This window comes from Oryx dammah, unplaced genomic scaffold, assembly GCF_014754425.2.
Source record: "Oryx dammah isolate SB20612 unplaced genomic scaffold, SCBI_Odam_1.1 HiC_scaffold_26, whole genome shotgun sequence".
NCBI lineage: Eukaryota > Metazoa > Chordata > Mammalia > Artiodactyla > Bovidae > Oryx > Oryx dammah.
This window is the reverse complement of record NW_024070210.1, coordinates 55,329,618-55,346,324: the sequence shown is the minus strand read 5'-3', so window position 1 is coordinate 55,346,324 and position 16,707 is coordinate 55,329,618. Positions and strand designations below refer to the sequence as shown.

General features: G+C 49.1%; 1 protein-coding gene across 6 annotated transcripts in view; it reads right to left on the bottom strand.

Annotated features, from left to right (window-relative positions):
• The window catches only part of TLN2 (talin 2), a 496,933-nt gene that overhangs the window by 28,814 nt on the left and 451,412 nt on the right, over nt 1–16,707 (bottom strand). For all 6 annotated transcript variants that reach the window (XM_040226669.1, XM_040226672.1, XM_040226673.1 and 3 more), the window contains 5 exons: nt 16,233–16,416; nt 12,717–12,842; nt 12,396–12,512; nt 9,160–9,345; nt 5,277–5,384 (listed from right to left, as the gene is read on the bottom strand). In XM_040226669.1, the coding sequence (XP_040082603.1) occupies nt 5,277–5,384; nt 9,160–9,345; nt 12,396–12,512; nt 12,717–12,842; nt 16,233–16,416 (721 nt within the window). The remainder of the gene's footprint in view (nt 1–5,276; nt 5,385–9,159; nt 9,346–12,395; nt 12,513–12,716; nt 12,843–16,232; nt 16,417–16,707) is intronic.

Sequence of the window (16,707 nt, the reverse complement as noted above, 5' to 3'; positions counted from 1 at the left end):
ACACTCTGGCTCTAAGAAAGTGAACGGCCCTGGCAACAAAGCACCCTATTTAGACAAGGCAGAGCAAAGGAATTCTATTTTTATTCTGCAATTAAGTCAACATGATTTCTAATAGCAGGAAACAGAACAAAATTAAAGTGCAGCTAGTGAAAGTGAGGGTAATTTTAACCCTGTTGAAGAGCTCATATTGTGGGTTAGCAGCAATATTGAACTGTGGTGGCTGCAGAGGCCAACTGGCTGTCTCTCATCCTGCAGTAGAAATTCTCCACACAAACCAGCTAACAGCAAATGCAGAAGGCCAAGATTGTTCAAACAGGCACAGCTAAAGCTGCATAAAGTAGCTCCCAGGGCAGCAAGGACAGGGTTCTGCCTAAATTAGATCCCTCTGTTTATAGAATGATAACTGGATTCTCAAACAAACAAACAAAACATTCCCCAAGGAGGGGTTCTCGATTTGGAGTTTCTAAATTCCCAAAGGATCGAGGGGAGTGTCTGGGAATCCTCCTAACAGTTTAAGGACATTTGTGTTTATGTGCTGATGTTTCTCTGATGAGGGTAGGGAGATGGCAGGAAATGGGCTTTTAGCTAACTCAGGGAGGCCCAAATCCATCAAAGGTTAAGAAAGCTGAAATCATGATAGTTATTTGGGCCTCAATAGAGAAAAATAGGAGAATGGTATTGGTAAAGGATATAAAATTATTATTGAGAGTTTTTTAAACAAATAAGAATCTGAACCAAATAAGACAAAATATTAATTAACAAAGTTAGTTAATTATAGATGGTAGACACACAAATGTTGACATGGTTTTCTGTGTTTTAAGATTTTTTTTTCTAAAGTAAAACTAAAATATACAAACCAGCCAAAACAGGTGAGGAATCCTTGACTCTAAGATATTTGAACTGAACAAGCCAGAGCAGGATACCTTCTCCCACATTTTCATGTGTCTAAATTTAAGAAAAACAGCCCCTAAAGAAGATGGCTGAACTTCTTTGGACCACTTGAAAGTGATCTCAGTTTATTCCTCTAAATTGCCAGACACTTTCTCCAAGTGAGGAGGAGGGCAAGATGGGGAGTATGGTGTATGTGTGTGTAAATCTCTAGTTTTAACTGCTTTTTAATTCACCACTCTCAAATAGCTTATCTTAGTATCTTTCCCTCTACCCTAAAGGTAATTTCCAAATAAATCTAATGTCTTCTCTAAATTTGCAATTTGGCTTTCTTGATCTGACTCTGAGTTCCCTCAGAAGTGAACACTAGTGTCTATGTCTGTGCGTTTCCAATTTCTTCATTTCTTCTTGGGTCGGGGCTCCAGCAGCTCTGTCTTAAGCAGTCTTACGGCTCAGGGTCCTCCCATGTGGAGGGCTTCCCTGGTGGCTCAAGGAGGAAAGAACCTGCCTGCAGTGTAGATGTGGGTTCTGTGCCTGGGTTAGGAAGATCCCCTGGAGAAGGAAATTGCAACCCACTCCAGTATTCTTGCCTGGGAAATGGACAGAGGGGCCTAGCAGGCTGTGGTTCATGGGGTCACAAAGAGTCGGACATGACTGAGCAACTAAGCATGGATGCCTCTCATGTGGAACAATCTTCCTCATACTTAGCATCGTATTAGCCCAGATTTCTTCTAAATCTGTTTGGAGAAGGAGTGAGGGCACATGAGGTGAAATGTGAGCTTATTTTCAGCTGCAGGACCAAGGAAACTACCACGGTCTGCAGCTTAGAGGACGGAATGCTGTCACAGAGGTTCTACTGTTTTCAGTTAGGAACTGGTATTTTTCATGTTTATGATAATGAACATTGTCTGGATGTTTCCTTTCTGTATTTTTATTGGAAAATATCCTTTATGGAATATGTGCAAGTCTCTAAAGAGACAAAAATATATGAGCTAATTTTTTAAAACAAATAGTTGATGTGATTTCATTCTTATCTCCTTGGACATTAGAACCATCAGGACTTGTCACCATAAAAAGGCAGGAACATCCTTCTTGGAAAGCATGAGACCATTTCTGTACGCTGTATAAAAGTTTTCATGTCATCTAGCTTTTCTTCCTATTAGTGATTTCAATTTAGCATCAGTGTTTTTCACACTGTAAATCTCAAAACAACTATGGGGAAACAGGACATTTATACTTCTACTTTACTTATGGGTTACAATGATAATAACTGTATAGAAAAATAAGAAATTCAGGTGGCAGGCTTCTAACACACATTGACCACCACACAATCAACCAAATTAGGTTTGAAAACATCAGGTTTCAGAGTCCTGTCTCTTTAGTAAATATCAGGAAGAACTTATAACAGAAAACATCAGGGAAGTGGGGTCCATGAAAAGAGGCGAGTGGTTGCTCCCTTATTGCTAACCTCTGGCCTCACATGAAACCTCCTAAATCACAGGTGATGTGGAGTCTCCCTGTGGAATGTGTCCTTCCTGTTCCAGAAGAACCTGCTGATTATCACTAGGGCTGATGCCTGACAGTCATTGTGTCCATGCTAAGTCGCTTTAGTAGTGTCTGACTCTTGGTGACTCCATGGACTGTAGCCCTGCAGGCTCCCCTGTCGATGGGATTCTCCAGGCAGGAATATTGGCATGGGTTGCCATGCCCTCCTCCAGGGGATCTTCCCGACCCAGGGACTGAACCTGCGTCTCATGTCTCCTGCATTGGCAGGTGGGTTCTTTACCACTAGCGCCACCTGGGAAGTCGGACACAGTCATTAAGTGGCCGTAGAGCTGGGGTCTCTGAGTGTGTGGCCTGGAAACGGCTCCTAGGTCTTCCCTCATGTTCACTGAGACCCGGAATCCTGGGCTTCTTCTTGAGCAAAGAGGCCGACCATTCTTCCTGGGCCCATCCCCAGGAGGCCTTGTCTGCTGCCACTAACACACGGTGTGCAGGGAGAGGAGCTGAGGAGACAGGAAGCGCCTTGGTGGATGCCACACCTGGTTCCCAGATACTGGGAGAGGGGCTACAGGTGGCCTGAGGTCAAGGAGGGGACCCTATGAGGGCTCCCTTTTCCTTCTCCCTTGGGAGAAACCTCTCAAAACAAGTGCGGGCACCTGTTCTTCCTCATGCAGACAGAACTCACCCTGGACTAGAGGGGAAGGAAACTCAACGTCTTCACTGTTTGCCTTGAAGGCTGCTGCAGCCGTTCCATGCAGCTTCATGGATTTGGCAGAGATGCCACTGCAGGTGGGCCCCAATACAGTAACATTCTCATTAAATGGTTCACCAAGAGCAAAGGTGTGCAGGGGCCTGGACCTACTAACCCTGAGTCAGTTGTCAGTGCAACAGATACGGACATAGGAGCGGGAAAAAATATGGATTAACCAAGAAACAGACCTGGAGGAAACAGGTGAAGTAAGGATCCCTCCTGTTGAGTAATAGGAAGATGCCAGAACTGTGGTGCTGGAAAAGACTCTTGAGAATCTCTTAGACTGCAAGGAGATCAAATCAGTCAATCCTAAAGGACATCAACTCTGAATATTCATCCGAAGGACTGATAATGAAGCTGAAGCTTCAATAATATGGCCACTTGATGCAAGGAGCTGACTCATTGGAAAAGACCCCGATGCTGGGAAAGATTGAGGGGAGAAGTAGAAGGGGCGGCGGAGGATGAGATGGTTGGATGGCATCACTGACTCAATGGACATGAATTTGAGCAAACTCCGGAACAGTAGAGGACAGAGGAGCCTGGTGTGTTGCAATCCATGGGGTCACAAAGAGTAGGACACAGCAACTGAACAACAAGGAAGTTTTAAATGACCGAGACAGAAATCAAAGCATAGCAGAGACAAGGAGAAACAGGGGGTCAGGGGAGAGCCCCCACGTAGGAAGCAAGGCGCACTGTTGCTGCAGCCCCGCACCTCCGCTCAGCCAGGTCGGGCACCTTATAGAAGTATTTCAACAAAGCGTGCAGCAGACGTGAGCTCAGCCAGTGCCCTGGCCTCCCCACAGTCTCACTTAATCCTGAATAAGCTGCCTGTCTAACATCTGAGCAAACTCAAGCCCAGAGAGATGGTGGTTGTGCAGCTAGTTTCTTGGCAGAGCCTGAATTTGAATTCGAGGGTTCTAAACCTTAGCCTAAGACTATTTCCACTATGCTTTCTAATGTTTGGACATAACAAGATTCCATGTGTCCAGAACAGATGGTCTCATCAAGAAAAAGATACCTTTTGGAAGCCTTACTGGCTTCATTCTCTTTACACTGAATTTCCTGCTAAGTGTACTCATGGGCTGAAAACTTCAGCCCCAACACAGAGAGCTGGTTTGGCTAAGGGAGGCTTGTGCCTGTGAACGCTGACTGACCAAGATGTTCTCACCTGGCTCACAAGCAATATACTGGCTTCTACTCACAAGTATTCAGGCTTTGGGAGCCCAGTGTGAGGAACCCCAGACTGGTCACTCTAACAAAAGATGCACTTTTGTACTGACCACAGTTACTGGTGGCTCAGTGGTGAAGAATCTACCTGCCCATGCAGAAGACGTGGATTTGATCTCTGGGTCAGGAAGATCTGGAGAAGAAAATGGCAACCCACTCCAGTATTCTTGCCTGGAAAATCCTATGGACAGAGGAGCCTGGTAGGCTACAGTCCATGGAGTTCCAAAGAGTTGGACACAACTTAACAACATGACTAAACAACAACAGTTACCTGGGTGAAGAATGTAAGTGATGCTCCCTTAGAAAACCAAAAGTGCTTAACATCAGAGGGAAATTTAAGTTAAAGAGAAGGCACTGAAATGCTAGGATGGGGACAGCTGAGAATAATAACTAGGGCATGGTCCCAGGTCTGTCATTAGTAGCTGGTAACCTCAACCAGGAGGCCAAACATCTTTGAGTCTTGAATCCTTCCTTTGCCCTGTGAGCCTCATGTGGTTACATGAAAAGAGAAAAATTTCAATGCCCAGAGAATCAAAAGGCTTGACAGTCTTTGAGGTACATGTGTTGTATATCTGAAAGTGATGGATCTTTTTTTTTTAGGTTTGTGAAGAAGCAAAAGTAACGGAGGGAGGGGAGCTACCGTCAGGTCTCTCCTGGGGTGTTGTTTATGACTCCTGAACAAGCTCTCTTCCAGACCTCCCCCAGTTCTTTTGGATTTGAATGGCACCTCTCTCCAGTCTACACCTGTATTTTGTGAGTTGGAGCAGTGAATTGTGAGACGCTTTTTGGCTCAACCTAGTCCGAGCCTTGCAAGTAGAGCTTGCATGAAGCTCTAAGTGGGATTTTCCCAAGGGAAGGATGCTTAGCTCCTCCCCAGCCCCACAGCCCTGCCCACGCCCCTCCTCACCACCAAGACGTGCTCCAGGAGGTCCAGGTAGCCGAGGGTGCACTCCGTCCCATACCGCAAGGCTCTGGTGCGCACCTCCTCACTGACGTCAGGGTGGAAGGAAGCTTGCTGGAGAAAGAAAGGAATGTCACCTTAAGACAGGGAGAACCAGGAGGCAAGTTGACCAGGTGGCCACGTGGTCCCGTATGTCCTACCTGTTTCCATTTTAGGCTCCCTGACAAGTTTGTGTTTTGCTTTTTCCAGTGCCGAGGGGCCAGACAAAAGCAAGTGAATCTGGCCCCTTTTTCCTTCCTTTCTCATCACGCCGACCCTCACATCTTTTATTGAAAGGAAGAAATTCCTCACTCTGTGACCAGACCACACTGCAGTCACAGCCAGTCTCCTGACCGGGCCCACTGGCTCCTGGGAACCTTCAGAGAGCGAGCTCCCCAGCACCCTCAAGGTGCCGTAAGTAACTCACATTATACATGTCGAGATAAGCGAACCAGGACATATGGTTAACACAGCATCTGGCCCCCCTTCTTTTTGTACTTGTGACCTGCTGACTTGAGTTACTCAAGAGATATCATTTCACATGGCATGTCCATTCACAGGACCACCAGATGAACTACATAACATCCAATGATGTTTGAATTAACAATGACAACTTTTAGCCTAAGGATGGAGCACCCTGGTGTGTGTGTGTGTTTTTTTTTTTCTTTTGCTCAGTCTGGCAATCCTACTCATTTAGCCTTTCCTGCTATAACTTCACTCTGGAAAGAACCTGAAGGGGCTTACGATACAAAAAACTGCAAAAAAAAAAAAAATCACAAGTCAGGACAAACACAAATCACACATTAGGATAAAAGGTCAAGGCAGAAGGGGAAGAGTGACCTGTCTCCGTGCTTCCTCCAGTCAAATCCTTCTTCCCAGGGATTGGGGGGTATTTGGAGAATACCTGGGACTTCTCGTCACCTGGCCCCCAATTTGAGTGGCCAGCATCTATCATTTATGAGCCTGGTTTTATTCATCTGAGAACTAACAGGCCAGGCCTTTAACTCCTTCCACACTTTCATCAGCCTTGCTCCCCCGTGTCTCCAAGTGTGAGGACAGAGCCCAGGTCTGGTTCAAGGGGGAAGACAAGGGCTACGAAGCTCCTCTAGTAGGTAATGCGCAAGGCCCTCCCTGAGAGCTGTGTGGGTGCTGGTCATCACTGCTGGTGCCTCTAACTTGACAGAACCCTCGGGGAAAGCAACCTAGCAATAACTAGAAAGTCACACCATTTGACCCACTAAGTCTACTTCTGGGAGTTTTGCCTAAGGATATTATCCAAAGCATAGGAAAAAATCCAAAGATGCCCAAAGATGTTCACTGAAGTTGATGATTAAGGAAAGTGCAGATAATCTAAATAGCTGATAGCAGGGAAAAGAGTATATTCATTAACAATGTATTTCACTCTCATTAAAGAATCAGTTATAATGACTTGTAGTAACAAAGAAACAGTCATGTAACATTAATTGTAATTGGAGATATGAAGTTGTGTCTGATAAAAGATATATGAACATGAAAGCACACCCAGAAAGAAATACACACTGGAATTAACTGGGGGTGTAGGGAAGTCTGTGTCCCCATGGGAGCAATTAACGTAATCCTCCGGGTCTGGTAAGATGAGTCACTGCGGGTCCTACTACACTTCTGTTTCTGCCCTGGCTGCCCTGCTCAGCCCAAAGGCAGTGTTCAAATATGGCCATGTAGCCCTCTGCTTGGCACACAACTGTTCCTTCTTGGCCCACCAACTGCCATGCCTAGTTTTCTATATATTTACTGCACACCATTTCTGGAAAGCTGCCTCATTTCCTTTCTGCAAGGGATGGGAGATACCAGAGACCACAGGAAACGTAAGCATCAGTAAGTCCTGTCCTGAGAGGAGTCTCTGGGCTCAGCAGTGACCCTTGTCATCAAGTCTGGTATTAGCATGTGAAGCTCTGGCTGGATGGCTTGATCCAGGGCGAGATCACAATGAAGAGTCAGGGCTAGTACTTTCATCCTTAACCTCTTCCCTTGAAGATGGGAACACAGAGGAGGAAAATCGGAGCTGTCTTCCATTTCACATCTGTAACATGGAGACAGAGGTTCCCGTTGTTCACCAACCGTGGTGACCTTGATCTCTGTGACTGGGAGGCCACAAGGAGCAGAAACAGACTGGCCTGGAGCTCAGAAGGTATGATCTCAGTTCTGGTTCTGATTGTGTGACCTTGGTCATACCACATCATCTCTCCAATCAAATTAGGAGAATTCCTAATTAGAAGAATTCCCTTACCCTTTCCATCTAGGATCGAATGACAGGACATACACACCTGCCCTTCCAAAACTATGAGGTGCTCTGCACGTGAACCATGGTGGTGCTCACTAGCCATATCTGGCTGGCAACTACTGCAGTGATGGAGGTTATAACCCAAACAGAATGATCACTTCTGCCAGGGTAGATCCCACTGAGTGCATCAAAACTGTACTTGGGAGACTTCCCAGGTGGTCCAGTGGTTAAGAATCTGCCTTGCAATGTAGGGGATGTGGGTTTGATCCCGGGTCAGGAAACTAAGATCCCATATGCCAAGATGTCAAGGGGCAATTACGCCCTGATGCCACAGGTGTTGAGCCCACGCTCTCTGGAGCCCACGTGCTACAACTAGAGTCTGTGTGTCGCGAGGAAAGATCCCTCGTGACGTGACTAAGATCCCACACGACCAAATAAATAAATAAAAAGAAATAAAGTAATAAAACTATACTTGGGGCCTGAGGAGAGGAAGCCCCTGGCCCAGCACATGTGGAACTCGTGACAGTGGCCCTACCCTCTTGTCACCCTCTTCTCCTCCCACCTGCCCTCCCCCACACCCTGGCGACCAGGAAATGCAGTGTTGTTGCCCACACCCAGCCCTTCAGCGTGACTGCCTCGCCCTGCCTCTGCCCAGGGACACCAGCCCATCCTATGCCTGCCGAGGAACAGGAGAAGCCGTCGTCCGACCCTGCACCAGCTCTCCCCACAACTCACTTCACCACAGAGAAGGGCCTGTTCCCAAGGACCCCAAGGTGCAACAGCTGCTTTTCCCCTTCTGTGGTTCATCTCCATCTGCTGACCAGGGTGGTGGGGGTGGGGGATGAGGGGGTGGGGTAGGGGTGAGGTGTCACTGATCCACCATGGGGAGAAGTCAGGGTCCCAGGGACATGGCTATCCCCAGAAGGGTGCAGGACTAGGGTGGGGCTGCTCAGTGGGAGATGGGGGGCCTCTTATGGCTCCTTGGCTTAACAGATGTAAAGTAAAGTGAAGGTTATAAAGCTCACTCTCCCCAGCTCTCTCCAGCAGCACCAGCTCAGGGCAGCTGCCCCTGCTGTCTCCCTAAGGGTCGGAAGAGCTTCCCCAAGACGCCTGGTGCTGTTTGGTTCCTCTAACTCACTCCCTCACCCAATCATGGCAATACCCTTCCTGGCGCAAAACAGCTGATCGAGGAAGCAGGTAAGGGCACAGGCTGACGAGGGGTGTAGCTTTCCTTTGGAGGGCCTGGGACAAAACCTCACAGTCCTGCTCCACTAGCGCAAGAGCAGCCCCTACTACAGCCCCTATAAGAAGGTGTCCCCCATCTATTTAGGAAGGACTGAGAGATGAAGTGGGAGGGTAAGTCAGCAGGCCAAGTCCACACCCTCTTAGATACGAAACTACCTCCAGAGTATCACCTCTCATGGCTGATGGGCACACCTGCCATCAGTGTGCACTCTATCACACAGGCCAGGGTACTGAGCTGCTCACTCCTACACATGGCCAGTCCCTCTCCTTCTCCAGACTGACTGCAACAGCTCAGCCACGACAGAGCACAACCCTACCCACCCCAATCAACGCCAAGGCCTTTACCTTGCAGGCTGTCAACATATCCGACACAGCCTTCCGGCTCAGATTGGCAGTGGCTATCACATCCTCCTGTCGACAAGAGTTCCCAGCAGCCACAGCTTTGGCCGTTGCCATGGTGATGCCTTTGGTCATCCTGATGGATTCTTCAGGTGATGATGTCTTTTCAGGTACCTCTTTTGACTGGAATACCTGGAAGTTAGAAATGGAAGAGCTGAAAAAAGTCAAAAAGGGAAGGAGGGAAATAACATATGCCTCCCCTACTATGGGAGGAAACTGGTCAAATGGCAGGAAATAAAAAATGTAACTGGAGTACAGTAATATCATTCTTGCTTTCAAAATTCCAGCGTGGATAAGCCCCACACACCTGTCTGCAGCATTCCTGGGGGGAGAACGTGGGGCGGAGAATGATCTACACTGTTAACACGCTTGCCTGCAGAAACTGACACTCCATGTGCATTAATTCCACCCCTGGGTGGGGGGGGTGGACTGTGCAGCTTCCCAGATTGGCCCATTCCTGCTGATACCTCAGTGGTTCCCAGAAGCTCCTCAGCCCTGATGCTGGTTCCAGAGCAAGACTGACCTGGATGAATCACTCCGGACTCAGCTCTCTCTCTTAAAGACAGTGTGAGGCTGGGGAAAAGTGAAGCATTCCAACTGTCTTACACACTGCCTAATTGTGTGGAGGTGTTCATGTCGAGCCTGCCACAGTGACATTGTGAATTATTTAACAACACTCACATACCTTTAGAGAAGCTGAAATACATTAGCCATGGTAAGTGAGTATCTCACTTTAAAATTCCACCTGCCAGTCAAGCCACCCATTTCTGCTTGCAGCCCATCTGCCATGGTTCTACCGTGAGAGATGGGTCCCTGCATACAAGGACTCCTGAACCAGGTGGGGCCTCCCTGTCTTCAGTCCTTGTTGTTCAGTTGCTAAGTTGTGTCTTTGCAACCCCATGGGCTGCAGCACACCAGCCTTCCCTGTCCTTCTCTATCTCCCAGAGTCTTCAGCCCTAGGCAGCCATGTTTGAGCCACGATTCAGAAGGGAGGACCCAGCTGACATCCCTGTCATGTGCCAATCAGGGTCGAACATCACTAACCCCCTAAAAATGAACAGCAACAATCTGACTGCCCAGGACCAGCCCTTAAGGCTGCAGTGTGATGAGCATGGACAGAGCCCTCCATGCTAACATGGGCCTTGGGGCTCATGCTCCTTTGGGAACCTCTTATGTTCACTGACATGCATTGTCTGGGTAAATTCTTTTCTTTTTTTTTGGATCTAGGTCAATTCTAGGCTGACCATGTGTAATATCCCAGGAATTACAAATCTCTTCCATTGCCACTGTTTGGACCACCCACACCTGTCAGAATGTGTCTCTAGACTCTTGATAAGAAACCCCAGCCCAGGGACTTCCCTGGTGATCAAGTTAAGAAACTGAGCTTCCAATGCAGGGGGTGCGAGTTCCATGCCTAGTCAGGGAACTAAGATCCCACATGCCATGTGCTATGGTCTGGCCAAAAAGTAAAATTAAAAAAAGAAGAGAAACTCCCAGCCCATGTAGGCAGGCAAGAGCCAGGCAGCGGTCTTAAGGATACTGCCTGTAGTTTTTCGTTTCTTCTTTGTGTGAGAACTAAGCACAATGGCAACCAAGGTTGGAGTCATTAAAAACAGGACACAAGAACCCAAGTCTTCACCACTAAAACCCAACAGAATTGCTCATCTCTACTGCTTTCCAGATGGCACTAGTGTTAAAGAACTCGCCTGCCAATGCAGGAGGCATAAGAGATGTCAGTTCGATCCCAGGGTCATGAAGATCCCCTGGAGAAGGAAATGGCAACCCACTTCAGTATTCTTGCCTGAAGAATCCCACGGACAGAGGAGCCTTGAGGGTTATAGTCTGTAGGGTTGCAAGAGTTGACATGACTGAAGCAACTTAGCATGCACACACCACTGACCCTCAGGCGCTTGTGGCCTTTGCAGGTGACTCTCTGAACACTCCTCCTTCCAAAAGAGAAGCTGAATCTGTGAGCAGACCTGCTATTAAAAAGGAACCTCACATGATGGCCCATGTTGCCTCTACATTTAAATTTTATTTATCTGCGATTCTTTGAAAAATGTCCTAAAGCTGTCTGTGTATAGTCATTTGGCCTATTAAGAATAAAGGTACATATAAAATAATGAAAATAAATAGCATTTGTAATAATAAATTTAAAAAAGAGGAATCTCAATTTGAAGCTACTCATTTTCATCATATTTGTTTCGAGGGATTAGGATGAGGCAATCCACAACCACCATGGAGTCAAAAGAACAGGAGACAATCACAGTAACCCCAGGATACCCTCGTTCTAAGACAGTGGAACCGGGCAAGAGTGAACACAGGGTCGGAGTCTCTGAGATCAGACACCTCATGTGGAAGGCAGCCTGAAGTTAAAGGCAAGTGTCCGTGGTAAAAGCGTCTGGGTTTTCCTAACAGTGATCTCAGACTCCCACATCTATCTGTGTGCAGCAGGATGAGCTGCTGTTGATGGCCATGGGAATCAGGAGAGGCCATGTGTGGCCCCTCAAGGCGAGGACTTCCCTGGTGTCTCAGTGAATAAGAATCTGCCTGCCAATGGAAGGGACACAGGTTTGATCCCTGGTCCAGGAAGATTCCACATGCCGTGGAGCAACCAAGCCCAGGTGCCGCAACTGCTGAACCTGTGTGCTCCAGGGCCTGTGAGCTGCAAGTGCCGAATTCCGTGCACCCTAGAGTCCAGGCCTTACAACAAGAGAAACCGCCTCAGTGAGAAGCCTGTGCACCGCAACAAAGAAACAGCCTGTTTCCCGCAACTAGAGAAAGCCTGAATGCATCAATGAAGACCTAGTGCAACCAAAAATGAATAATAAAATAAGTAAAATTTTTTTAAAAAGCATAAACTCAAGGCACATGCAAAGGGTCACAGTGAGTTTTCCCTTTGCCAAGGCTCTTCTGCAGTGCTTTCATTTTATGCTGCAATTTTAGTGGAATTAAACCTGAATGGTCCCAAGTCATACATTAATTCATTTAATTACAATTGCAAACTGATCCTAGCTCAACTCTGAGGTCAGCATCACATAGGTTCTCCATGGCACAAGGCTACCAGCAGGCAGGTGAGTGGACCCTCCTAGCTCAGGCACTCCAAGCAAAATCTCAGAGAAGTTGCACTGGGGTCGGCTGTTGGACACAGGGCCCTAGGGAGGTGACTGGTGGCTCCTTACCGTGAGCTCCTGCTTCATGTACTCGATGGTGGCCTCTAGTGCCCGTGTGCCCCGAGTGGCCTCATCCTCCACTGCCTTCACGGTCTTGAGGAGGGAGGTGACATTGGTCACCATCACCTGCATGGGAAGACAGGCCAAGAGAAAACAGAGTGTGCTGAGGTCCCATCCCTCTTAGTGCAGGTCTAGTGGCATGAGTGCCCACATCTCTACGTGAGGAAGGAACTCAGATGCACACTGCCCCCTCCCAAACCCTGCAGTGTCATCTCAGTCTCTCACTGGGGCACCCCTGGCACACTTGCCCCTGCTGGGGCTCCACTCTACCTTGGCAGCCCCCTTGAGCTGGTACATGGAGGGGTCGTCGGCAGGCTTGCTGGCAGCTCCCTTGGTAGCACCAATGAGATCTGAGAGGGCCTTGGCCACGTCTTTGATGGCATTGATCAATACTACCTGAAAGAGAGCACGCACCCTGGGTGAGCAGCCACGCCAGGATCACACAGCACAAGAGCAGGGCGGGGGGGCACCTGGGAGGCAGGGCTCAGCATCCACAGTTCCCCGGCCCGCAGCACAGGAGGGTCCTCAGGACCGGCCCTTGGAGACTCCGGTGTAGGAGTCTGGGTGGAGATCCAGAATCCACGCTTGAAGAGGCTCCCTGAGGGAGGCAGATGCTGAGCCAGCACGCAGAACCCAGGTACAGTCTATTTGGCAAGTTCAGAAACACATCCTGGCCGACAGCTCTGCTGAAAAGCTGCCTGTGAAAGGATGAAGGCAGCTAGGCAGACACCCCGGGAGGCAACACCACTTACCTGTACCCAGAACTGGTCACCAAAACTACTGAGAACAAAATGCATGCCCCCCTGGCCTGGCCTGCAGGGCTCCCATAGCAGCCCGCCCGCATCCCCAGGTGGGATCCTGACCCACTCGCCATGCTACAAGCATGCAGGTCTATCTCTTTCCCCATTGCAAATCCTCCCCCACTGACCTCAGGGCCTCTGCTCCATCCCCTTCTCTGCCTGGACCCCAGCTTTTTTCATCCTTCAGGTCTCAAAGCAAATGTCATTCCTCAGAAACCCTACCTGACCACTTGCACCACAAGCCCATTTCCACCGGAATGCCCTCAGCTTGCCCTGCTTTATTTAATACACTTAGCTGTAGTATAATAGTGTAAAGTAATGTGGAATTACTTCATTATATACCATCTGCCTTCCTCGACTGGGATGGAAGCTCCAGGAGGGCCGGCCTGGACTTCTGTTGTGCTTTGCACTCAGAACAAGGTCTGGCGTGCGGTGGGCACTCAGCAAATCCTCAGGGAATGAGTGGATATACAAGTGTGAACCCAAGTAACACTAGATGGAACTCAGCGCCTTAACTCTTCTAACTGAACAGACAACAGATCACTTCTGGGTGTTAGACTTGGAATCTCAAGTACCAGGCGTCCTTAGGAATTCCATGATGCTGGGTATTACATTTAAGTCTTCTGGGTCCAATAGCTACAATAAAAATTCCTAATTCTTACAAAAATAGCTTCCATGCACAGAGGGCAGTGTTCCAGGTGCCAAGTACAAGGCACACGATCTTATTTAACCCTCATCACTACCTTTTCGAGTGGGAACTACAATAATTGTATCCATACTTGAAGAGCCTGGGATCAGCTGGGTTGGGATTCAGACTCTGATCAGCGTGATGCCAAGGACACGGTCTTCACTTCCACACTGTATTGGGCTCCTGTGGCCCTGACTCCTTTATCTGCAAATGGGGTGAGCAGTGCTAGCCGCCCCCCCCAGCCCCTACCACACTGCCAGCAGGATGAACCAGATAACAAATGTGAAAACATCTTAGAAACACTAGTGTCCCAGACACTGCAAGCAGAGCCATGCTGTGACTCCCAGCCTCCCACCCTCTTTAGCTCGTGGCTTCTTACCCACAAGGTGCATGGACCTCTGCCAGCCTCGAAAACCACAGGGCAGGCTGGGTTGTGATGGGGCTCCTGAGGAGGGGCCGCGGTGGGGACCACAGGGAGAGGCGGAGCAGGCAGGTGTGCTGCTGACACCTGGTACAGGCTGTCCCCTCCCAGTCACTGGACAGTGACCAGGAAGAAGTGGGTGTACCTTTTAGACGGGGCACTTTGCACTGGTGGTCTCAAAAGAAGATGGGTTCTGGGACATCTGAATCATTTGGGAGTTGAAGACTAAGCAATTCGATACATTTTGGATTTAAATCTGAAGATCTAAATCCTCCCAGCTGACTCATTCCAGGTCGAGCCAGGCTCGGGTTCCAACTGTACTGATGCATTTTCTAGCTTTTCTTTCCTCCATGCGGGTAAGAACAATGCCCAGGCAGAGACTTCTGTGAATGCTTTGAAATTCCACAGGGCAGTCAATCTGGGCCCTGATATTATCAAAGAGAAAGCCAGCACAAGAAGTAAAAAGCCAACACATGGAATGTTTCCTTCAAGGGGCTCCGCTCCACTGGAAGATGCCAGGAAGGGAGGGCTCACAGCCGTGGGGGAACAGAGCTGGTGGTCTTGTTGTATTCATCAGCACAGTAGCTGTCATCAACTCTGGCACAGGACGGAGGGACGCTTTGTCTCCAGTGATGTCCAAATGGGCCTAACAGGCTTGTTAATTGAATATAGTGTAAGCAGTAGAAACTGAAGTGTTTACCATTTGATGGTGCTGGGGGTTGAAACAACAGAGGGATGTTTAAATTTTGCACTCAGGAATGGGAAGAATCCATCAATGATGGCCATGGTTGGCTGTTAGTTCAGCAAGAGCTCAACTACTCTGTTGGGCATCCACGATGTGTGGAAGCCGTGTGTTTGTTTCAAAGATCAATAAACCATGGTTCCTGTCCTTGAGGAGTTGATGGTCTTGGCTGGGGGCTGAGGACCCATCAGGTAACATCAGCGAAGTGGCTGAATCCAAAGCAGAGAGTCACAGAGCCTGAAGACCATCTCTGCCCCCTAGTTCCTCTCTCTCTTCCCCTTCAGAGTCAGACTTCTCAAATGGGGCATCTATACATCCTGCCTCCTACCTTCACCCTCATCTGGCCACTCCTCACTAACAGCCCTGACGGGGTGAGCACTGCCATCCATGGCCCTGGAGCTGGCTCTCACATCTTCTCCTTTCTTGCTTCCTCGGCAGCATCTCTGGAGGGCTGAAGCACTGCTTCCTCTTAACATCAGGCCCCCGGCTTTCTTCCCACCCGCTGCTGCCACTTCTCAGTCTCCTTGCGCATCTTGTTTTTCCTGAAGATGGTCCAGATGATGGATTCCTCAGCTTTGCCCTGACCCCGTCTCCTCATTCTCCTCTGTGGCTGTGGTCACTGTTTACTGGCGAACAATCCCTGCATCCACACCCTCCAACCGGAGCCAGCTCAAGCCTACTCACTTGTTCCACCTGAGTGTCTCTCTGGAACTTCTAATTCAACACACTGCAATCTGAATTCATCCGCATCTCCACCCAGGCCAGTCCTCCCTTCGGGGAGCCTCGGCTGGGTGCCGGGAGCCACTGTCCATTCACTGATGTAGCCTGGGACACACGGTTGTCCTGGCCAGCTCCCTTGCTGTTATCTCCAGACGCTCAGCGTGACCAACCATTTGCCAAGCCCGGCAGAGACCTCCTTACAGACTCCTCTCAAATCTGTGCGCTTGTATCCATCCACAGCTGCCCTACAGTCCACGCCACTCTCCTGCCTGGGTAACTGCTTCCTACCACTCCCTAAACCACAGACGCACCCACACACACACTGTCTATTCCCCAAGTTCCTATTTTGCCTTCAGTTTCTTCTAAGACCTGTGCATCGAGTCTGTGGGAACATGAGGCCTGACGACATGCCTACCTGGGTCTCAGGGTCATCAGAGCCCAGGCTGGCGGCCCCCAGCTTGACCACCTCAGCGAGCTGGGTGATGGTGGCTGCAGAGGACTGAGCTGCCTGGGCCAGCTTGTCTGGAGTGGACGCAGCCCCCGACACCAGCAATTTTGTGTCTTCCACCAAGGCCTTGGCTGTCTTCAGAATGTTCTCCCTGAGAAGGGGGCGGGGGCAGGGGAAGGGGGCAGACAAAGGGTAGACCTTGGTCACTGGTAGTCAGGAAGAAAAGAAACCCTGTGTGTGTGCTCAGTCATGTCTGACTCGGCAACCCCATGGACTGTAGCCCGCCAGGTTCCTCTGTCCATGGGATTTTTCAGGCAAGAATACTGGAGTGGGTTGTCATTTCCTACTCCAGGGGATCTTCCCAACCCAGGGATTGAACCCACATCTCTTGTGTCTCCTGCACTGGCAGGTGGATTCTTTACAACTAGCACCACCTGGGAAG